A 24,074-nucleotide genomic window follows, 5' to 3' on the forward strand; every position below is an offset into this window, starting at 1 on the left:
TTTTTCTTCCCCCTTTTTTGTTGATGAAAAAAGATATTTTACTGAGTCAAAAGAGGAATTATATAAGTAGCGGAGGGTAGACCAAGTCAACGAATAAAACATCAGGTAAATTTAATCAAATTATGAAGAAATTTGAATAGAAACTTCAAATTGGATGAAAGCAGAAAATAATCAATAAAATCAGCGGGTGTTTGGTTTATTCTCTGTTTTCATTTTCAGTTTATATAGTTTCATTTATAATTACAAAAATGCCACCTTGTTTTCAAAATTGTGAAGTAAATTTTTGTTGAGATATATAGTCCCACATTGGTTGTATGTGCAACTTTTGGACATACAACCAATGTGAGACTATATATCTCAACAATTTTGAAATTAGGAAACTGCATTAAAACAAGGTGGCATTTTTATAATTATTAAGACATATCAATCAAAATTAGAAGCAGAAAATAAATCGAACATCACCTTAGGACCTGCTTGACGTAAGGAAATGTTTTATTTCCATTTTCTGTTTACAAAGATTTGTACAGGAAATGGTGAAAACAATAAAAAACATTTACACAAGCCGAAGGCACTCTTAAGTTTCTGTAGTATCTTGTTTCTTTATGTAAAGAATCAATTCAACCCAAAAGCTTACGTTATTGGGGGAGGCTACATTAATGGTTTTATATATCTCAACACACTCCCTCACATGAGAGTCCACTGGGCTTGAAGGGTGGACAATACACAGGCCCACCTACCTGTGCAAAGAAAGAAATTCCATTAGAAAGTGTTGTAAATAATAATTATTTAGTCATTTATTTGTTGTATTGGGCCAAGCCCATTAGGTCAAAATTAGGTCAAGTATTCTCTATACTAGAGAACCCTTTGTACAGATTATTTACAATTCTAAAATGTATCAGAATACCCTTTTTCAAGTTGGTATCAGAGCTCTTGATCTTGAGGGCTCTGCTTCCGCGCCTACGAAACCTTTTTTTTTGTTGCCTATCTCTCGCTGCCATCAGCCGCCACCGGAAAAATTTTCCAGGGACCTCTTGGACCGAGAAATCACTGTTTCTCTTTTTTTCTCTCATCTTCCTCAGTAGCAAGACCCCAAACAAAACCGTTCATCGTCACCTTCAAACAAAACGCGTTTTTCAATAACGAAGAACACTGTTCATCGCGATTGACCTTCTTTCTAGAGGCCATTCAACTCCGATCAGCCCCAGATAGGTTCGCAACCCTTGGACGACCTTCGCCTGAAAAGCCCAGCCCAACCGGACGTCAGACGCGCCGCTCCTTTCCCTGCGCGTGAATCCCACGCGCCGCCAGCTTCACTGGCGCGTGACAGCGCGTGACGGTGGTTATTGGCTGCGGACTGGTGCAGTCTTGATCGACTCTCCGAGCTCGTTCTGGATCTGTGCTCACCTCTTTGATCGGACGTCGTTTGGTAATTTTTCGTGATTTTTTGGCTTCTTGGTACTATTCTTCGAGTTTTTTTGCAGTATGGCCGCTTCCGACGCAGATTCAACTCTAAACTTATCTGAAAAAAATTCTACCCCATCTGTGGTGACCCCTCTTGGTCACAATGATCTTCCAAGTCTACATCAGAGTTATCGATTTGACGGATCAAATTATTTGTCGTGGTCTCAGTTCATTCGTACTACCATCAAGAGTCGCAATAAGATTGCTCATCTTGATGGCCCTGCTCCTGCTGCCACGGATCCCGATTTTGCTGTTTGGGATAATGAGGATTCTCTTATCATGACTTGGTTGTGGAATTCGATGACTCCTGAAGTGGGTCGTCACTGTATGTTCCTGTCTTCTGCTATGGAGATTTGGGAAACTGTCCGCTCCACTTATTCCTTGAAACAGGATATGGCTGCGCGCTATGAATTGCGCAATAAAATATTCACTACAAAACAAGATTCTTTATCCGTGACTGAGTACTATGGCACCTTGAAGGAGTTATGGACTGAACTTGATCAATTTCAGAGTTTGAAGATGAAATGTACTGCAGATGCTACTGCTTTAGCCAAGGAGGTGGAAAATGAGCGTATTTTTGATTTTCTTGCTGGTTTGAATTCCGAGTATAATCCTATTCGGGTTCAGATACTTAGCAAAGAAACTTTTCCATCCCTTTCTGTTGTTTTCAATACTGTTCGGGGAGAGGAGAATCGTCGGGGTGTTATGATGAACCCTGATAAATCTGTCATGTTATCATCAAATGATGGTGCTGCTTCTAAACCCACTGATGGGTCTGCTATGATTTCAACAAAAAAGGATGGTTCTACTTACAGGAGTTCCTTTCCAAAATATTCTGATGGAGCATCTTCTAGACCTAAGAAAGATGATCGCTGGTGTTCTTATTGTAAAAGAACAGGTCATATCAAGGATCTATGCTATTGCCTCCATGGAAAACAAACTGTCTTAGAAAAGATGGCAAGGATGCGTGGTCAAGTGCATTTTACTTCTTCTGATATAGCTCCTACACCTAATGAGACCCAACCTGCATTTCGTCCAAATGAGTTGGAACGACTTCGGACCATACTTGATTCTCTGAGTAGCCATCTGGTACTAGTGATTTGGCTATGACTGGTATGAGCTCCAAAATTTCTTCTTTTCTTACTTCATGTATTGATTTTAAACATTCTTGGGTTGTTGATTCTGGTGCTACTGATCATATGGCTTGTTGTGCTGACCCCTTTGTTTCTTATAACCCTACCATTGGCACTCATACGATAGCCGTAGCTGATGGCTCACATACATCAGTTGCGGGTTCTGGTAACATAAAATTACAGCCTTCCTTACATCTCAAAGATGCTCTTCATGTCCCTAAACTTTCTACTAATCTTCTTTCTATTCATAAAATCACAAAAGATTTAAATTGCACTGTAACCTTCTTTCCTACTCACTGTGTTTTTCAGGATCTCGCCACAGGGAAGACGATTGGGGGTGCTAAAGAGCAAGGTGGGCTGTACTATCTGGTGTCACAATCTCCTGCAACTCATGTTAAGGATCACATCTTGCTGTCACATGGCCAGTCAACTGCTGATTCTCTGATTTGGCTTCATCATAAGCGCTTGGGACATCCTCTATTTAGTTTACTCAAGTCTTTATTTCCGTCTTTGTTTTTGTCTAAGTCTGTTGAGTCTTTTCATTGTGATGTTTGTGAGTTTGCTAAGCATCATCGTGTGTCTTTCCCTTCTAGTATTACTAAAAGTGTTGAACCTTTTGATCTTATTCATTCTGATGTTTGGGGTCCTTCTAAGGTCCCTCATTCTTCTGGAAATAAATGGTTTGTTTCTTTTATTGATGATTGCACTCGTGTAACTTGGGTTTACTGAATGCATGAAAAGTCTGAGGTACCACAACTGTTCTTTCAATTTTATAAAATGATTGAGACTCAATTTTGTAAAAAAATCAAAAGACTAAGGACAGACAATAGTACTGAATATGTCAATCACTCTTTTTCCCAATTTATACAAAATCAAGGTATGATTCATGAACTTACTTGTGTAGACACCCCTCAACAAAATGGGGTTGCTGAAAGGAAAAATCGTCACCTTCTTGAAGTTGCTCGTGCCTTACTGTTTCAAACACATGTACCCAAATGCTATTGGGGAGATGCCATTCTTACTGCAGCGTTCTTGATCAATCGTCTACCCACTCGGGTTCTCGATCATGTAAGTCTTATTCACTCCATGACTTCTTTTTTTCCTTCTGTTCCAACTTTGCAAAGTCTTCCTGCTCGAGTGTTTAGGTGTGTTGTCTTTGTTCATATTCATAAACAGCATCGCAGTAAGTTGGATCCTAGGGCTCTTAAATGTGTCTTCCTTGGATATGCTCCTGATAAGAAGGGCTACAAGTGCTATCACCCTGGAAGTCGGAAATTTTTTGTTTCTATGGATGTTACATTTTTGGAATCTGAGTCCTTTTTCCAAGGTCCTCATCTTCAGGGGAAGAATAATTCACCAGAAGACTCATCACCTTTCTTCTTTGAATCTTCAGTGTCTACTCCTTCACCTGTGTCAGTGTCTCTTCCTCTTGTTCCTGTTCCTAATGTGTCTATGTCTGATCCTCCTCTGACTGATCCTCCTATGACTGATACATCAAGTACACCAGAGATACGGAAGATTGTAACACCTGAATTGGTATATCAAAGAAGGAAACAGCCCACATTGCCTCAACAGCAACCTCAATCGTCTGAACCACTGGTAAGTCCTGAATCTCATATTTCTGATCATGATGTTAAAACTTCTGATGAGTTACCCATTACTACTGCTTCTGATGATTTACCCATTGCTTTAAGAAAAAGAAAAAGATCTTGTTCCAAGAAATCTTGTTCTTCCTGTCCCTCTTGTACTCAATACCCTATCTCCCGTTTTGTTTCCTCTGCTAATCTTTCTGTGCAGCACAAAAGCTTTGTTTCAGCACTAGATTCTACTTCAATCCCAAAATCAGTACATGAAGCTTTGAAAGATAGGAATTGGGCTCAAGCCATGCAGGAGGAGATGAATGCGTTGGAGAAAAATAAAACATGGGAGGTTATTGATAGACCCAACGGAAAGAAAGCAGTAGGGTGCAGATGGGTTTATGCCCTAAAATATAATTCTGATGACACTCTTGAGAGATACAAGGCTCGATTAGTCGCCAAAGGTTACACTCAAACCTATGGCATTGATTATGAAGAAACCTTTGCTCCAGTTGCAAAGATGAATACAGTGAGAATCTTGTTGTCCTTTGCTGCCCATTACAATTGGGATATAAATCAATTTGATGTGAAAAATGCTTTCCTCAATGGTGAGTTAGAAGAAGAAGTCTACATGGAAATCCCGCCTGGTTTTGATTCTGTGAAGGGGGAAAATAAAGTTTGTCGATTAAAAAAGGCCTTGTATGGATTGAAGCAGTCACCTCGTGCTTGGTTTGGAAGGTTTACTAAGGTTATGATGACCTTAGGATATAGACAGAGTCAAGGAGATCACACTCTTTTCTTCAAGCACTCCCAAAATGGGAAGCTTACTGTGCTCCTTGTATATGTTGATGATATTATTATCACAGGTGATGATTTTGTGGAGAGACAGATTCTGCAGACACGGCTTGCCTCTGAGTTCGAAGTCAAAGACCTTGGGAAACTGAGATATTTCCTAGGGATAGAAGTAGCTCATTCAAGCAAAGGAATTTTTATCAGCCAGAGGAAATATGTTCTTGATCTTCTCAAAGAAGCAGGAAAGCTCGGGTGTAAACCCTCTAATACTCCTATTAAGCAGAATCACAAGATGTGCTATGAAGAAGAGAGTCCTCCAGTTGATAAAGGACAATATCAACGGTTAGTTGGGAAATTGATATATCTGGCCCATACTAGACCAGACCTAGCTTATGCTGTTAGTGTTGTCAGTCAATTTATGCACGATCCAAAGGAAAAACACATGCAGGCAGTAGAGAGAATTCTTCAGTATCTTAAAGGTACTCTTGGTAAAGGATTGTTATTCCGACGTGATGGCAATCTATCTTTAGAAGTCTACACAGATGCTGGATCCGTGACTGACCGTCGTTCTACCACTGGTTATTGCATGTTTCTTTGCGGTAACTTGGTGACATGGAGAAGTAAGAAACAAGATGTGGTTGCCAGATCAAGTGCAGAAGCTGAATTCCGAGCTATGGCTCAAGGCATTTGTGAGTTACTGTGGCTGAAAATTGTACTTGATGATCTCAAAATAAAATGTGAGGGACCTATGAAGCTGCTATGTGATAATAAGTCCGCTATTTGTATAGCTCATAATCCAGTTCAAAATGATCGGACTAAACATATTGAGGTCGATCGCCATTTTATCAAAGAGAAACTTGATAGCGGGTTGATTACCACTCCATACATTCCCACTGGGCGTCAATTAGCTGATCTATTAACAAAGGGGCTTCCTTCAGACAGATTTCAAGAACTTACTAGCAAGCTGGGAATGATAAATATCTATTCCTCAGCTTGAGGGGGAGTGTTGTAAATAATAATTATTTAGTTATTATTTAGTCATTTATTTGTTGTATTGGGCCAAGCCCATTAGGTCAAAATTAGGTCAAGTATTCTCTATAAATAGATAACCCTTTGTACAGATTATTTACAATTCTAAAATATATCAGAATACCCTTTTTCAAGTGAAAGAAAGTGGGGGGCAGTGAGGATTGAACCCGGTACACCGAGGCTCTGATACCATGTAAAGAACCAATTCAACCCAAAGGCTTAAGCTTTTGGGTGAGGCTACATTAATGATTTTATATATCTCAACACTTTAATTTAAAATTTATCATATTCTATGCCTCGTATATATTGTTGTTAGCTAGTCTGTTCAGTTTAGTAGGGCACCTTATCTTTCATATTTGTATTCCTTGGTTCTCTGTTTTTATTAAAGTCTCTTCTTTTTCCAAGAATAACAAAATTCTTAATGTTTCTTCTAATATGATATAATAATTCTGCTTCTGTCTGCTGTCTTGTCTCTGCTCCCAGAAATGCAGGTTGAGGGAAGAACCATTGACTTTTGGTGCACTATTCATTTTGAAGCATCTTTTGCCAAGGTTTCTGCTTTTTCTAATTGTAATGATGATAATTCGTAATTATCTATTATAAGCTGACCTACAATTCTTATTGGAAGGCTGTCTGAAGCTTGGCATAGTAAAATACATCTACTAGTTGAAGCTGTAAAGTCCTTGCTAGAGGAGCAGAATTTAGGTGTTCGGAAGGCACTTTCTGAGGTAGGTCATTGTGAACCATTTTCTCTTTATTGTTTTAGCTACTTTTTTTTCTTTTTATAAATACAATATGTTACCCTTCACTGGTAAGCCTATATCTTTTGGCTTCTGTCTTCCTCATTTGCTTGTAGTTAATTGTGGTCATGGCTTCCCACTGTTACTTGGTTGGTTCATCTGGGGAGATGTTCGTTGAATTTCTCGTACGCCATTGCGCTCTAACAGATCAAAATCGGAATGATCTTGAGACCACACCATATAAGAGAACGGAGGTACAATTTTCCCCCTTTCTTCCCTCAACAAAAAATTGCAAGTGCACAAATATCTGAATTATGAGCTGTCATTTGTGTCATTTTCAGTTTGTTATTCTGTTGATAGATTCTGGTGAAGTCAGAGTGATAGCTCTAACTATATATTGTACCCGTTCTCTCTTGAGGGAACACTTTTTGAAAGAATAAAACTTTAGCTTAAGTTTTTTTGTTTCAGTTGTCTCATTTTCTTTAGTTTTCCCTTGCTTTCCTTCACTTTCTCAGTTTCTATTAAATTAGTAATTGATTTACTTTTTTCTTCTTAATTTGAAATTTTGAATTTGCTGAGTCATGTAGGATAGGATTGCTGAGCCATAGGATAAGACTGACGACTCATTGCTGAGTCATTCTTATCTATTCTTTTCCTTATTTACACTTGTATAAATACCTCCTATCAGTGTAAATCAAGTGAATCAATGTAATAAACTCTTTATTTCACATTTTTCAATATGGTATCAAGAGCAAGTTGGTCTTAAGAAAGCTCAGCCACCACAACCACCATCAAACCGGCAGCACATCGTCGGAAAACTCAAAAGCCGCGTCTTATTTCTCTTTTACATAATTTTAATATGATAGTAGAAAGATATCATCCTTCTTGAGAGGAATTTTCTTCCGTTGTTCTTGTTCATTGGATCTTCTCGCTCAGTTGCAAATCTTCCATGTTGCTCTTGTCTCTATCGAACCCATCATCAGTTTCCAGCATCACCGGCCACCGGAAATTTTTTTCGATGACCGTTCTGATTAATAAGTACGTCAACGGACTTAAAAGAAGCCAATCTATCCAACGCCGCCAGACCAACCGTCATCAGAGCTCTCACGCATCACTTCACTCTCTGCGCGTGGTTGACACACGTCACCTTCCTCCGGTGCGTGTAGCGTTTTTCGGCGACAGTTCGTCGTCAACCAAGGCCAGACGAGGTCACCCAGATGTACTCTCTCCATATCTTCTTTTACTTCGTTCAACGGAGATTGTTTGGGTCGCGGTGCATCTTTTGGGTTGCGACCTTCACTTCGTTCTTCTCAGATCTAGTGGATCTACATCTGTCCACCGTCTTTGTCCCTCATTCTTGTTTTCCGGCAAAGCTCAGACACTGCTGTCTTTCCGCCGCTCCCTACCACCATGCGGTTCTGTTTGCGACTGTTGTCGCTTCATCACTCTTCTTGTTTTGCTTTCTTAAAGCAAGGTCAAAGTGAAGGAGGAGAGGGTCTCTCTTTTGCCACCGCCTCTGCATCTGATCTCGTTTTGCATCCGTTCGCCGTGGTCATCCGCTGCTACCAACTCTTTAGACTGATAGTCATCCAGCTGATTTGCTGTGCTACCGATTTCTCCGGCTTATGTTCCACAAAGCTTTGTTTTTTAGTCTTCTTTCTTCCCAAGATGGAGTGTTCATGCTATTCATCATCCATCTTGAGTGGAAGTGTTAAGAAGTTCCTATTGAGGAGGAGCACCGTAGGGAGACGGCGTGCAAACACTGGCACGGTGGTCGAGGACGGCAACAGCGACGCTAGTGGCGACGGAAACGGACAGAGGCCTGGAAGGTGGCTGGGTCATTGATGGTGACGGAGCACAACACTTGCAGCGGCGAAGGTAGGATCGAGAAGAAGAAATTAAGAGAAGCGGAGAGAAAAAGAGAAAGGGAAAAGTTGGGAAAGTCAATCCTTCATGGTGGGTGATTTCTCTTTACTACCATATTAAAATTATGAAAAAGAGTAAGGAAAGGCGTACAAGAATTCCTCTCGTTAGGCTCTGATATCATGTAAAATAACAATAGACGAGAGGAACATTGAAATAAATCTGTATATTGAATTGATTCAGGAGAATACAATATATAAAGAAACATTAATGGGCTTTGCTCATACCTAACCTAAATCCTAATGAAATAAGGAGATAGATCTTTACAAATAATAAAAATATTCTAAATATATTCTTTCCAACAGTATCTTTGTCCCATAATCTGGTGTTTCACTCCAGAACAAAGCATATGCAACAGGACCTCATCTTTGTAAGAGAAAAGGTGATAAGCAAAAGTCTCAAGGTGCTTCACATCCCTACACTGGATCAATGCACATATATTCAGACTAAGGATCTATCAACTAGCAGGTTCTGCAAATTACAGGACAAGCTTAGGGTTTGTTATTTATCGAACTTCATTGACTCACCCACCTAGCTCTAACTATATATATTTGTTGTAGTGATTTCTTGTAGCTTCCCCACACTTACACTCACTAATGTGTCTTATGCTTCAGTTGGTTGGTAGTCATGCTGAACTGTCAGACAGTTAGTCAGATTTTGTTAGCTGCTGAGTCAGATTCTGTTAAAAGAATCAGTTTTTGATCTCACTATAAATCCGACAATCCCAGCCAGTGTAACTCGACTTTTACTCTTCAGTTTTCAGATCACAAACTCACTCTCTCCTTTTCTCTCATTTTCTTCTACTCTCTATCACTTTCCTATTCTATTCACCAATTCTATCAATATTATACTGTTCTTTTTTCTAGGAACACTTTTGAGAAAATACAACTTTAACTTCAGTTTTTGGTTCAGTTAAGATTGGGATAAGGCAGATAATTAGTGTAACAAGAAGAAAAATACTGACACTGAAAATTGTATCTGATAGATGTTAGAAATATCCAAATGTTCACAAGAATTACAGAGCCACGACTGAAGAAAAAATAACAAGAAAATGAAAGAAATAACAATACAAATAGCTTTTAGATTTCGAGAGGCTCTAGTCTCTCCCATTCAACTCTCTAATTTTCTGCATACCCTCCTAACAGCCCCCCCTCTGTCTTATATCCTCTCATGAATAACACTTCCACTATCGTAACCACTTCCCCACTCCCAAATATTCCCAATCAGTTACAGCTGATTTCATTTAGGGAAATGATCCCCTCTGGTGCCTCCTATGATCCACGTGCAGAGGCTTCCTAACAAGTTATATCTCTCATTTTCTTTAGTTTTCCCTCATTTTCATTCCCTTCTTCAGTTTCTCTGTATTTTCAGACTTTATCATTTTCAGGTAAAAATAGGAGCAGTTACTCCAGGGGAGTTAAGAGCAGTTTGTGAAAAAGGTCTTCTTTTGGTAACTATTACAATTCCTGAAATGGAGGTAAATCTTACTCTTTCCTCATCTATTGCTTTTGTGGTAGTGAATTAACTTGCTTCCTGGGGCCTGTTTTTCTTTTAGTTCCCTATTTGCTAATTTTGCCCCAAAAAACGTTTTGAATTGAGATTGGATTTTACAGCACGTTCTTTGGCCTTTTCTGTTGAGGATGATTATTCCATGGACCTACACTGGTGCTGTTGCCGTGGTAAAAATTCTATATCTTGTTAAACGTTCCTTGGGAAGTTCAATTCGATTCTCAGATGCTTGACTTATTCATGCATGTTCTAAGACTTACAAAATGTATTGATAGGTGCATGCACTATTTTGAAAGTGAAATTTTATCATTGCACAAGTTTTCCTTGACAAATTAGGGGACATCATTACTACTTACAGGTTTGCAGGTGCATCTCAGAATTGTGGCGGCTTAGATCTTATGGCAATGATATGTTGAGTGAGTGTAAAACCTGTCCTGATGTACCAACTGCTGAGGTAGGATCTCTACTTAATAGTCTTTTTTTTTTTTTTTTTTTTTTATAAAAAAAAAGTTCCTTGCATTCCAAATGGTTAAAAAAGTCATTGTTTGCTATATTCAGCACATACCACCTGGTTGAATAATTAATGGTTGATATAGGAACTTCTTGCCCGTTTGGTGGTGCTTTTGCATGATCCTCTAGCGAAGGAGCAGTTGGCCACCCAGATTTTGACAGTGAGCACATGTCATCTTGAGATATTGCACATTTTTCTTTTTGAATCATTCTTTGATGTGTACTCTCGTGTTGAAGTCCTTCAGCATGTTGTAAGACTCAATACTGGTGGGAATGGGAAATATAATTGTTTTGTAATGTTGTGGTGATGCATATAACAAAATTTACTAATCCATTATTAGCTTTCGGCTAAAACTGAAATATATTTGCATAACTGTTGTGCAGTATCCTTCCTGGTATTTAGAACTGCATTTTTTTTTCTCTTTTCTGTTTCTCTACCAAAATGTAAAAGTAAATGAGAAAACTCTTAAGATGCATACAAAATCTGCTCTTCAAAGTTTACTTAATGTACTTGAATATAAAATAATAGAAGAATAATATGTTGTGTATTGATCTGTGTCAGAGAGTTACAATATATAGAGACCCTAATGGGCTTAAGTGAAAGGCCCAAACCTAATCCTAATACAGTCAGAATACAGTCAAAATATTTACGGATAAGACAGAATCCAATCATATCTAATCATATCTAATCATATCATATCTAATATTCTAACACTCCCCCTCAAGCTGGTGCGTATATATTATGAGCACCAAGCTTGTTACAAATGTATTCAACCCGAGGACCTCTAAGAGCTTTAGTGAAAACATCTGCTAGTTGATCAGAGGAGTTGACGAAAGCAGTCTTGATTTCTCCTGACTGAATCTTTTCTCGAATGAAGTGACAATCAATCTCTATATGTTTGGTCCTCTCATGAAAGACAGGATTAAAGGATATATGTAGCGCAGCTTGATTATCACAGATGAGTGTCATGTGTTGTTTCTGTTCACAAAGATGAAGCTCCTGAATCAACTGCTTTAACCAGACTAACTCACAGGTAGCATTTGCCATTGCACGATACTCAGCTTCTGCACTAGATCGAGCAACAACAGGTTGTTTCTTGCTCTTCCACGAAATTAAGTTTCCTCCAAAGAAGACACAATAGCCAGAAGTAAAGCGCCTGTCCGAGGGTGATCCTGCCCAATCAGCATCTGAATAACCACAAATTTCTGTATTTCCCTGATCTGAATACAACAAACCTTTTCCTGGTGCTCCTTTGATGTATCGGAGGATCCTCACAGCAGCATCCCAATGTGAATCACAAGGGGAATCAAGAAACTGACTAGCCGTACTAACAGCGAAAGAAATATCTGGCCTAGTCACAGTAAGATAGTTGAGCTTCCCAATTAGCCTCCGATAACGTCGCTCCCCCTGTCCGGGCAATAACTTGACATTAGGATCCATAGGTGTATCAGCTGGTTTACTCCCCAACATACCAGTTTCTTCTAGGATATCCAGGGCATATTTCCTTTGACAGATAGAAATGCCCTGTCTGGATTGCGCCACCTCAATTCCCAAGAAGTAACGCAGCTTCCCAAGGTCCTTTGTTTGAAATGTACTAAACAAATGCTGTTTTAACTGACGAATTCCGTCTTGATCACTTCCGGTGAGAATGATGTCGTCAACATAGATTAACAAATAGATACACTTATCAGGAGATGTAATCCTATAAAACACAGAATGGTCAACTTTACTGCGGATTAAGCCAAACGCCTGAACAGCAGAACTAAAGCGACTGAACCATGCTCGAGGAGACTGCTTGAGACCATATAAGAATTTCCGAAGACGACACACCTTTCCAGACTCCCCCTGAGCAACAAAACCAGGTGGTTGCTCCATGTAAACTTCTTCTTGTAAATCACCATGAAGAAAGGCATTTTTGATGTCAAGTTGAAGGAGTGGCCAGTGACGAACAGCAGTAAGGGCAAGAAAGAGGCGGACTGACGCCATCTTAGCGACCGGAGAAAATGTATCGCTATAATCAAGGCCAAAGATTTGAGTAAAACCCTTGGCAACTAAACGTGCCTTGAGACGATCAATATGGCCATCAGGTCCAACTTTCACAGTAAAAACCCAGCGACAACCAACTATAGACTTCTCTGTAGGAGCAGAAACAAGGTCCCAAGTGCCATTGGAATGAAGTGCAGTCATCTCATCAGGCATTGCTTGGCGCCACCCTGGATGGGAAAGTGCTTCACCTGTGGTCTTAGGAATAGAAATAGAAGAAAGACTAGAAACAAAGGTGAAATGAGGTGAAGAAAGACGGTCATAACTCAAAAAGGTATAAAGAGGATAAGGGTTACGAGTAGTACGTGTACCTTTTCTTTGAGCAATGGGAAGAGTCTCTGATGAAGGATCCGGAGGGGAAGAAGCAACAGCAGTGGGCGATGAGTCAGCAAGAGTCGAGTCGACAGGAGGCACAGTTTTGCGACGCTGATAGGTGAGAAGTGGACAGTCCTCAGGTATAGAAGCAATAGGTTGCTCATCTGGAATAGAAGCACCTGCAGCTGGCAAAGACAAGTCAAGAAAAGGGACAAGAAGTACATGATCAACCTGTGGCATCTGAGATGGGATAGAATTAAAGGGTTGTTGATCAAGAAAAGTGACATCAGCAGAAACTAAGTAACGCTTAAGGTCGGGAGAATAACAACGATAACCCTTTTGAAGACGAGAATAACCAAGAAAGATACACTGAAAGGCTTTGGATGTTAACTTATCCTTACCAGGAGTGAGATCATGAACAAAACAAGTACAACCAAAGACATGTGGAGTTAGAGGATAAAGAGGAACATCTGGAAGCAATAGATTATGAGGAATGTCATTGTGGAGCACAGATGAAGGCATGCGATTGATGAGAAAACAAGAGATGAGTACAGCTTCTGCCCAGAAGTGAAGGGGAACCTGCATATGAATAAGAAGGGTACGGGCAGTTTCAATGAGATGTCTGTTTTTACGTTCAGCCACCCCATTTTGTTGTGGATTGTGAGGACAAGTAGTTTGATATAAAGTACCTTGTGTGGCCAAGAAACTAGAAAAATCAATAGAAACATATTCCTTAGCATTATCACTACGTAGAATACGAATAGAAACACCAAATTGAGTATGGATCTCAGTAGAAAACTTTTTATAAATGGAAAATAGCTCGGAACGATTTTTCATTAAATAGGTCCAAGTGCAACGGGAAAAATCATTAATAAAGGTAACGAAATACCGAAAACCTAAGACAGACAAGGTACGACTTGGACCCCAGATATCTGAATGAACAAGAGAGAAAGGGGCATCAGCTCGTTTATTGACTCGACTGGCAAAAGAGGAGCGTGTATGCTTCCCTTGTTGACATGACACACAATCTAAAGACTGAAGACCGGACAAAAGAGGAACCATTTTCTGCAACTTTGAAAGACTTGGATGACCAAGGCGACTGTGGATAAGTTGTGGAGATTCTGTGAGAGAGCATGCTACTGAAGGACGAGGCACATCCAGATAATAAAGCCCTCGTGACTCAGGACCCACTCCAATCATTTTCCCCGTACCCGGATCCTGCACAGAAACAGAATGGTTAGAGAAAGTAATGGTGCAAGTGAGGGAGTGGATCAACTTACTAATAGAAATTAAGTTATAAGGGATGCCAGGAATGTAATAGACAGATGTCAGGGCCAAGATAGAGGTCGGACGAGCTTGTCCAATCCCACGAACTGGGGCTTTGGTTCCATCCGCAAGGATAAAAGACGGTAAATGATCAGAATAAGTAAGAGATGTAAAGAGTTCCTTATTACCACAGAGATGATCGGTAGCACCGGAGTCAAATATCCAAGTGCCAAGTGATGTAGAATGAGAAACACAAGCAACAGGATTACCAGTATAAGGCTGAGACTGAGGAGAAGCCTTCCTGAGAGGGGTTTGGAGTGCAGCATAGTCCGAACCTGAACCAAATGATGCATTGTCTGACTGAGCTATATTTGCAACAATAGAAGGAGAGTTAACCTCCGAGAGATCAGGAGATGCTGCTGCCATTTAAAAATAAAATATAAAAGCCGTAAACGAAGGCAAACGATATCCAATCAAGAAGAACCACGCGTCTAAGGTCAGACCCACAGAGAAACAATCACAGATCCAGAAAGGGGAGGAGAAGGCGAGCTTCTCTGTCCAAGACCGGCCGGAAAAAGCCGCTGGAATAGTGCTCACGCGCCGGCAGAAGGTGGCGCGTGAAGCCCACGCGCAGAGAAGACAGGTGGCTCGTGACGGCGCGTGGGAGATGCGTTGCTGACCGGACCACCACAGACCTGGTCGCCGGGAAGAGAGGGTCCTGATCGCATGAAGTTTGGTCGGAAAAGTCGCCGGAAAAAGTCTCCGGTTGCCTGAACAGTGATTCTGACGGCGGGCGGTGGTTCCGGTGGCCGTCGGAGGTGCTGACACGTTTGGAAAAATCACTCAGAGGCTGTTTACAGCCCTAGAAGGCTTGCCGGAAGGACGCACGGCAAGAAAGAGGACTCCTAAGCAGTGGGCTTAGGTTTTAAAGCAAAAAACAAGGTTTCTAAGCGGAAGCGAGGGTTCCCAGAACGAAAGAGCTCTGATACCAACTTGAATATAAAATAATAGAAGAATAATATGTTGTGTTTTGATCTGTGTCAGAGAGTTACAATATATAGAGACCCTAATGGGCTTAAGTGAAAGGCCCAAACCTAATCCTAATACAGTCAGAATATTTACGGATAAGACGGAATCCAATCATATCTAATCATATCATATCTAATATTCTAACAAATGTAAAGAACAAATTCAATCCAAAAGCTTAAGTTGTTGGGTGAGGATATATTAATGGTTTTATATATCTCTAACACGCCCCCTCACACGAGAGTGCACTGTGTTTGAAGGGTGGACAATGCATAGGCTCACCTATTTGTGCTAAGAAATTCCACAAGAGAAAGTGGGGGGCAGTGAGGATCAAACCTTAGCATCGAGGCTCTGATACCATATAAAGAACCAATTCAACTCAAAAGCTTAAGCTGTTGGGTGAGGCTACATTAATGGTTTTATATATCTCTAACACTTAATATTATGTGATGGAATTGTTCTTGGAATCGATGACTAGGCTCTAATTTATTTGGATGCTTGCATTTCCTTGGATGACTTATACAAACATATTTTTTTTTGTAGGTTCTATGTCTTCTGGCACCTCTATTTCCAAAAGATATCAATTTGTTTTGGCAGGATGAGGTAACCTTTTGTGCTAGGGATTTATTTGTTATCAGATTGACATCTTAAGTTCTTTGTGAATATACCTTTTGTTAAAGGTTTTGAGAATCAGTCAAGTTTCCAGTTATAAATTATTATTGCAGTATGTCATACTTATGCAAATAAACATTGATGGAGCTTTGGCATTGTCATCTCTTAATTGTGCATCTATTGATATAAATACAGAGATTATAAAATTTCAATTGCTGTTGGGCTTTCAGATCTCTTAAAAACTTGTAGATGAGGCAATCAATTTAGACGCTCTGGAACAGACATAATTTTGTATCACATGTTTCTGCATCATTCTGTAAATGTTATTGAAAAGTCAGCAAAAAGATTCACATGCTTATTTTCATTTTATAATTTAGTTTTTCATAGTCTTACAATCTTGAGATGGTTATTTATTATAGATCAAAATGTAATTAATTTGTGTATTTGGTAAGCTCTAGATTCCAAAGATGAAGGCATATGTTAGTGATACGGAAGACTTGAAACAGGATCCAGCATATCAAGAGACTTGGGATGACATGATAATCAATGTGAGTGTGATTGACTCTCAAACATCTTGTTCTACCCTTTTTAAATTGTTATAATTTGTAAGAAGTACATGCAGTGAAGTTAAACTTTCTGGTCAATGTATGATCTGTTTTCATTCAAGTAGGTGGGATTCTTTAATTGGTTAGCATTTCAAATATCTCTTCATTTAGGTTGATTTAAACAACAAAATAATGGTGTTGCTGAAGTGGTGAAACATGTTTTTGAAATTCGTGTGGTTGTAAAAAAAGGCACAATGATGGATAAGTATATTCATTCTGGTTATGCAAAATAATTCAAGTCACCACGTGATGTCCTCGATGTTATGCCAATTGCCAAATGTGAAATCCAAAACCCTCCTGCCTTTAAGAGATTTTTATAGCATCTTTTTATTTTTGGGTTGTAGTTTCTTGCAGAATCTTTGGATGTGATTCAAGATGCAGATTGGATTATGTCTCTTGGAAATGTTTTTGCCAGACATTTTGAACTTTATACATCTGATGATGAACATGCTGCACTTCTTCACCGGTATCAATGCTCTAACCTAAATTGTGCTTTTGTAGATGCAACAGAAACATGATTTGTTAAAAATTTCTCTGTTGCATGAGAAGTCGATTGCTTCACAGTTTAAATTATCTATTCAAAATGAGACAGAAAATAAATTGCATTTATATTAGTAAGATTTAGGTTTGCTACGGATCTAGAAAATGATAGCTGATGATTCATGATGGTTTGTCTGTTTAAACCCAGTACTTTTTTGTTTTTAATTTTTATTTCAGTAAAAAGCAACAATGCTTTTCTTTATGTCAGTACCAATATTTTAAAAACTGGTTAAACCTGAGAGAACCAGGGAGGATGGTGTTTCATTGTTCAACTGGTTCTACTGGTCAGGTTCTCTGGTTTTAAGTGGTTGCACTGCTAGTGTGGTTTTATGGTTTGACCCAGACTGGTATGGGGTCTGGTTGGTATTTCATCAGTTCATTGGTCCAGTCAAACCAGTTTTTAAACCAATGGTTAGAAATGGTTGGTTATGATTTGTCTACCGTTGGAAAGGAATCTAGAGGTTGCTATAATGTTTGGGCAACTATCAGGTCGTTGGTTCCTTGAAGTTTCTCTCTTTTTTTCCTGCTTTTGTTTATGGACCTCTGCTGTTCTTCTGTAGGACTGTATGCACTTAGAAATGGTTTTTTGCCCCACCTAATCTCATGCCATGATTTTGATAGTGTGATCTACAGTTCAGCTAGGACTATTGTATGATATGCCTATTAAACTTGGATTCTTTACACTTGGGGGGAAATTACACTTTGGACAGTTGCTACTAGGTACAATGACACAGGATGGTGTTAATATTCTATCTGATGGAGATTCAATCCTCAAAAGTCAAAGGCTTTGACTTGGAACCATAGCTTGCATAAAACTAGGGCTCGTGTAGTTTTTTTTTCCCTTTTTAGCACATTTTTTCAACTATAGTATTTTAGTCCATGGATAGTACTACTACTTTAGCACATATAGCCATATAATTTCTAGAAAAATGCTAAAGTAAAGTGGTGGAAGTCCCCCCTCCCCAACAGCACATTTTATGGACAAGTATATTGGTGAGATATATAGTCCCACATTAGTTGAAGAGCAACTAATGTGGGAGTTTATAAGACCTTGGGCACTCCCACCCTTTGAGCTAGCTTTTGGGGTGGTGTATCCCAAGGTTCTTAAACATGGTATCAAAGCCTCGCCGTCCCCCACTTTCTCTTGTGGAGTTTCTTAGCACAGGTAGGCTGGGCCTGTTGCATTGTCCACGCTTCAAGCCCAAAGGGCTCTCGTGTGAGGGGGCGTGTTGAGATATATAGTCCCACATTGGTTGTATGTGCAACTAATGTGGAGTTTATAAGGCCTTGGGAACTCCCACCCTTTGAGCTAGCTTTTGGGGTGGTGTATCCCAAGGTTCTTGACATGGTATCAGAGCTTGAGGTTCGATCCTCACCGCCTCCCACTTTAGAGTGGAAGCACAAAAAGGTAAACCAAAGATTGGGCCTGTTGCATAATCCACGCTTCAAGCCAAGAGGGCTCTTGCGTGAGGGGGCGTGTTGAGATATATAGTCCCACATTAGTTGAAGAGCAACTAATGTGGGAGTTTATAAGACCTTGGGCACTCCCACCCTTTGAGCTAGCTTTTGGGGTGGTGTATCCCAAGGTTCTTGACATATATGTATGTTTATATAAAAACATGATGGGCTTTTGTTGAAATTATAGGGATTTAGGTCGGGAAGGAAGAAAAGAGAGAATAAAGACTAAATAAAATAAACTGGTATTGATTTGATGTGTTATGACGTGATCCAAACTACAAAGTACTAATCCATATTTATTATAATATTAGACTCCATATCCAAATTAAATACGGAAATAAATCATGAAATATAAAGAAATAAAGAAACTATTCCTAAGAGATCATATAACATACTTTATTCTAAGATACAATAAAATATATCATCCGTCTTTTTGGAATCTGATGAAATATGTAATGAGAAGTAGCTGAAAAACAGCTCTGACCAAATGGCCTATATGCTTTCATGCAGTTTTGTTTACTCCAAATCTGTATTTAACGGGTTATCTAGCACAGTATTTGTTTCTAAGTTCATTGGCACAACTACCATGGGTTCCCGAAATTTGGCTCCCTCTATGCCCTGCTGTGTGAAAATAAATGCCCATCATTTAAGATTGGAAAGGGTGTGAAAAATTATATTGAACTTGAACACAGGTGCTTGGGGATTCTACTTCAAAAGGTTAATGACAGAGCTTATGTCCGTGATAAAATAGATTGGATGTATAAGCAGGCAAACATTGCAATTCCAACAAATAGGCTTGGGTTGGCAAAAGCAATGGGATTGGTAATTCAGTTTTTTTTTTTTAATCTTGTTAGATACTTTTTCCTCTTTCTGTTGCTTCTTAACTTACTAATTTTTGTTAGGTTGCTGCATCCCACTTGGATACAGTTTTGGAGAAGCTGAAGGATATTCTAGACAATGTTGGACAAAGCATATTTCACAGGTTTATGCCAGACTTATAGGACCGAGTGTATATAATTTTCTTTCTGGATTGGTTTATCATCTCACATCATAAACTTATTCTTATACATATGAATATAAGAAATAATTTATTGAGAAAACTTGAAAAAGGTAGTGAAATATATTATTGAAATTGTGTTTTACAACTGTACAAGAGCTCTCTATTTAAAGAGATTAAACGACCTAATGGGCTAAGCCCTAAGAAGATTCTAGAATGAATAAATAAATAACTAATTACAAATAAATAACTAATTACAATTATTTACGACAAGAAATTATCATTGTCTCTTTCTAAATCTGCTCCCTCTTGTACCTCATCGTGGTCTGAATGTTTCATTATCTTTACTTGCTATGGTATATTATGCTGTTCTGTGTCTTTCAAAATGTTCTTTGATGAAGTATTAAAATTGTTGGGATCATACTGTCACCCTCATGTGATCTACTTTCACCCCTCTATCCCCTTTTTATGTGTATTTTCACTTTTTGAATGCTCACGGTGCAATATATCTCACATTGAAGGTCAAAAAGTCAAGTGTGCTTTTGATTTGTAACTTTTAAAATTGTGCCTCCTTGTGAGATGTGCTGCCTTTTAAAATGTGTAAAGAAAATGATAATTAAAGCTTGTATATCACTGTAATATTATAGGTTTCTATATTAATAAAATCGGATATCAGAAACAGAGGGAATGGATGTACATAGATTCTCCTAAGTAGAAAAGGGAAAATAGAGAATGATATTAGGATTTAAGACTCTTGGAGGGGTTTCCCTTATCAAATATTTACTCACTTGCTTGATGCCCATATCCAACCTCACCTCCTTCCCTTTATGCCTTGCTCCTAACCATTTCTTCCTCGCTTCCCACCCCTTGGCCATGTAGGTGAGGTTGTTGCAGCCCAAATCCCCATTCTGTCCCTTACTAACTTTGTACTGTCTTGAGTCACTATTACATACCCTTCCTTCAAGCTTTCTTAGAATGTTTCTTTTCCTTTTCCTTTTCTAAGATTGAATTAAATTTGGTATATGCCTGACCTGTTTATAGATCTATATTTCCTTTGATTGAACAATTACTTTGCATTAGAACATGACAACAGTGCATTCACATGCTCTTAGAATGTTTCTTTTCCTTTCCCTTTTCTAAGATTCAATTGGATTCAGAATTTGTTTGACCTGTTTGTAGCTTTCATCTGTTGCAGGATACTGTCATTGTTCTCTGATAGTTTCAGAACAGAAGAGTCTGATGACATACATGCTGCTTTAGCTCTAATGTATGGATATGCTGCAAAGTATGCCCCATCAACAGTAATTGAAGCCAGAATAAATGCCCTTCTTGTAGGTCATCTTTTCTCTCTGCTTTTGACTTGGTATTTATATGAGGATCTATGCTTTCTTGTCTTGTTTTCTCTGTGACCAGACACCAAAGGAACCAAAATGGATGTGTTTGGAACCGTTCTCAGTTTTGTTTTTAAATGCTGTTGTAGTGTATCATGCACAGAGAGTTTTCAAGACCAATGAAAGAGAAAAAAAAGTGTTTGGGTTGATTTTATTTCCACAATGGCTTTTGAAAACCAAAGGCAAATGGAAGTTTATATATTATTATAGTTTTCCATCAATGAAAACAGTTTCATGAGTTGTTTCCCTTGTTTTCAATGAAGTCAGTGTATAGATTATTGGGTTATTATACACTGATACGGACCTTCAACCCAAATATAGATCAATAACAATAAACCAAGTGTTTTTGGCCTGAGTAATTAGGTTTTTCATATATTGATGAAATTCAAATGACAATTACATGGACTATGACAATTAACTGAGACAATTTAACAATAAAAGTAACAATTACAAAATCTGGAAATGCTTAACAGTAAAGGATAATTCTAGAGGAATTCTAGAGCCCCTAGTCTCTCCCAAATCACCCTAAGGTACCCAAGTTCCAAATGCCCAAAGATCCCTCTCCTCACTTTCCTGCTGCCTTTTAACCATCTCCCCTCTCTCTGCCACCTCATCCATTCTAACAGAATTGGAGCCTTCCAACAACCTCACCTCTAGAATATTCCCTTTATGAGCTGAGTCATCCTTCCCAAATAATTCCCTGTAGCAATTCTTAGGATAAATCATTAGTGGGGTCCTATCAATACTCCCCCCCTAAACATTCACCTTGCCCTCAAGAGCCTTCCACCGGAATCCCATTTCTTGAATTGTAAAGATCCATACATACTTGAAACATGATAACCGCCACCCGGATCCCATTGCTCATCTTCAAATACTCCAGCAAGTGCAACAACAGCAATGCCACGTACATCATTATTAAAAGTTGTTATGGTCAATAACAAGAAGTTATCAACAACATAATCTAATTTCTCCTGTGTTTCCAGCGACCATGCTTTGGATGTTAACACAGTAACATAAACTCCAGCTTCCTTTCCACTTACAGAACCAGCCTCCAATTTTGCATGGGCCATATTGCCCAAAATTTTAAAGGGCCTATTAGTGTCCACTCGAAATTGCCCAAGGAAAGCTGTACCAATAACAACGGTTGTCCTACTCTTACCCATTTGACAATTAAAAATCCAATCAGCGTCTATTGCAGCATAAACAACATTAATTGCAATAGAAATTTCATTCTTGAGGAGAGACCCATCGCTTCCAGGATTTTAAAAAAAATAGAAATCTTTTGGAAATCAAAAGTACCGTCTCTCAGAGGTCCTTCTTTCCTTGTCTCCTCACCATCATCGTCTTCTTCCACCATGAAGACATGGCACGATATATACAGGAACTGCTGCCTTGCTTCATCCATCGTCCATATCTGCTTTGCTTGAGTCTTCCCCGCTTGTCTATACCAAGGTCGCTTCGAACATAACCTCCAGCCGCCAATGAAGAGTGACGTCGGAGCTAAATGCTTGAAACCCAACAGGTCGTGAGGTTTCCAAGGCCCCCTATTGTTACCCGAATCTGAACCCGATTTGCACACGTAGACTTCAAAGGGGTCTTCATGGAGCATCGCCTCATAGCCGTCCCAGAAGTTGATGATAGGGAAAGTGTAATTCTCAATTGTTGGATCAGAATATGTTGTTATAGGTTTAATGATTTGAGATAAAATTATGGGCTTAAATTCCCATTCACTCCCAACACAAATAAAGGGATCGTTGGGTTGGGATTGGAAATACCCATCATTTAAGTGCTGCTGTAAGTCATTGGATTGTGGCTTCTTGGGCCCATTTAGCTTAGACCCAACTATGGATTCACTAGACAAAAATGTTATAACAGAAATAATATCCGTTTGGACCTGGAATATGTTGAGAGTGTTTTGGGCCTTACCCGAAAGGCTAGCACATTGGCCTAATTTCACTAATTTTGACCTAGAATGTTCCTCTCCTCCATTCCCCCATGTTTGCAGCAGTACATACCTCTCATGGTTGCTGTAAAGAACCTTTGGGATACACCACCCCAAAAGCTAGCTCCCCATTTTCTCTTGTGGCATTTCTTAGCACAGGTAGGCTGGGCCTGTTGCATTGTCCACTCTTCAAGCCCAATGGGTTCTCGTGTGAGGGGGCGTGTTGAGATATATAGTCCCACATTGGTTGTATGTGCAACTAATGTGGAGTTTATAAAACCTTGGGCACTCCCGCCCTTTGAGCTAGCTTTTGGGGTGGTGTGTCCCAAGGTTCTTTACAGTTGCCTTGCAATATGCCTTCATCCTTCTCAGACAACTTCAAGTCCGGTGGCTTGGGTAATGGAGGCCGTTGGACCACTATCGTCGGTGGCTTTGGCAATGCAACGACCTTTTCTGGAGTCTCCTTCACGTTCATGAGCTTGAGCCACCCTCTCTCTTGCAACGACATCAAGTTCTTCTCTTCCATCTCTTCAGACCGCGACAAGATCTCGATCTGAACTCCATCGTTTTTCCTCTCTAATTTCTTCTTTGTTGACCCGATTGAAACCTCCGTAGGAACATATTTTAATTCGGCTGGCATGACCTTCATCTCGGGATCATTCTTGTCATTTCCCTGTTTTGATTTATCTATTTGAACAATTGATCGGTTCTCCTCTTCTGCACAACTTGTTTTCTTCTTTGTTTTTTTATTCACACATTCTGCTTCTGCATCATCTTCCAAGCATATTTCAGGTAAGTATTTGTGTATGAATGCCTTAGTAAAATCCCACCAAGTTGTGTTAGGATTGAGCCAACACCAACAGTTAGACCACCTCCGTGCAGAACCTCTAAGCCCCCTCAAAGCCACTGCCAACTTGTCATCTTCATGAGTTCTTTCTTTTTGGAAATATTGTTCCATGTAAATTTGCCATCCCCAAGCATCATCATCTTCTCCATAGAACCTGGGAACTTCCCTTCTCCATAGATTTCTTCTTCTCCCTTCCATCTCATCCAACCTTCTGATGATTTCAGTCAATCCCAACTCACTCGCTTCCATCCTTCGAATAACTTCATTGTGTCGTGCTTCGTTCCTGCGCAGCTTCTCTTCTAAATTTTCCAATCGATTCTCCATTCTTCTGGTAGTAACCATCCCACAGAGCTCTTA

The 24,074-nt window shown here is 39.4% G+C and overlaps 1 protein-coding gene across 4 annotated transcripts in view; it reads left to right on the top strand.

Moving 5' to 3' along the window:
• Positions 1-24,074, top strand: part of LOC133297463 (protein SHOOT GRAVITROPISM 6) — a 79,870-nt gene that overhangs the window by 13,226 nt on the left and 42,570 nt on the right. For all 4 annotated transcript variants that reach the window (XM_061496608.1, XM_061496609.1, XM_061496610.1 and 1 more), the window contains 13 exons: positions 6,476-6,543; positions 6,621-6,720; positions 6,849-6,986; positions 10,043-10,132; positions 10,269-10,334; positions 10,523-10,618; positions 10,761-10,835; positions 15,869-15,928; positions 16,396-16,485; positions 16,887-17,008; positions 19,233-19,362; positions 19,443-19,522; positions 20,733-20,868. In XM_061496608.1, the coding sequence (XP_061352592.1) occupies positions 6,476-6,543; positions 6,621-6,720; positions 6,849-6,986; positions 10,043-10,132; positions 10,269-10,334; positions 10,523-10,618; positions 10,761-10,835; positions 15,869-15,928; positions 16,396-16,485; positions 16,887-17,008; positions 19,233-19,362; positions 19,443-19,522; positions 20,733-20,868 (1,251 nt within the window). The remainder of the gene's footprint in view (positions 1-6,475; positions 6,544-6,620; positions 6,721-6,848; positions 6,987-10,042; positions 10,133-10,268; positions 10,335-10,522; positions 10,619-10,760; positions 10,836-15,868; positions 15,929-16,395; positions 16,486-16,886; positions 17,009-19,232; positions 19,363-19,442; positions 19,523-20,732; positions 20,869-24,074) is intronic.

Source organism: Gastrolobium bilobum, unplaced genomic scaffold (assembly GCF_033153095.1).
Source record: "Gastrolobium bilobum isolate Gb01-03AN ecotype WA unplaced genomic scaffold, APGP_CSIRO_Gbil_v1 utg31179, whole genome shotgun sequence".
NCBI lineage: Eukaryota > Viridiplantae > Streptophyta > Magnoliopsida > Fabales > Fabaceae > Gastrolobium > Gastrolobium bilobum.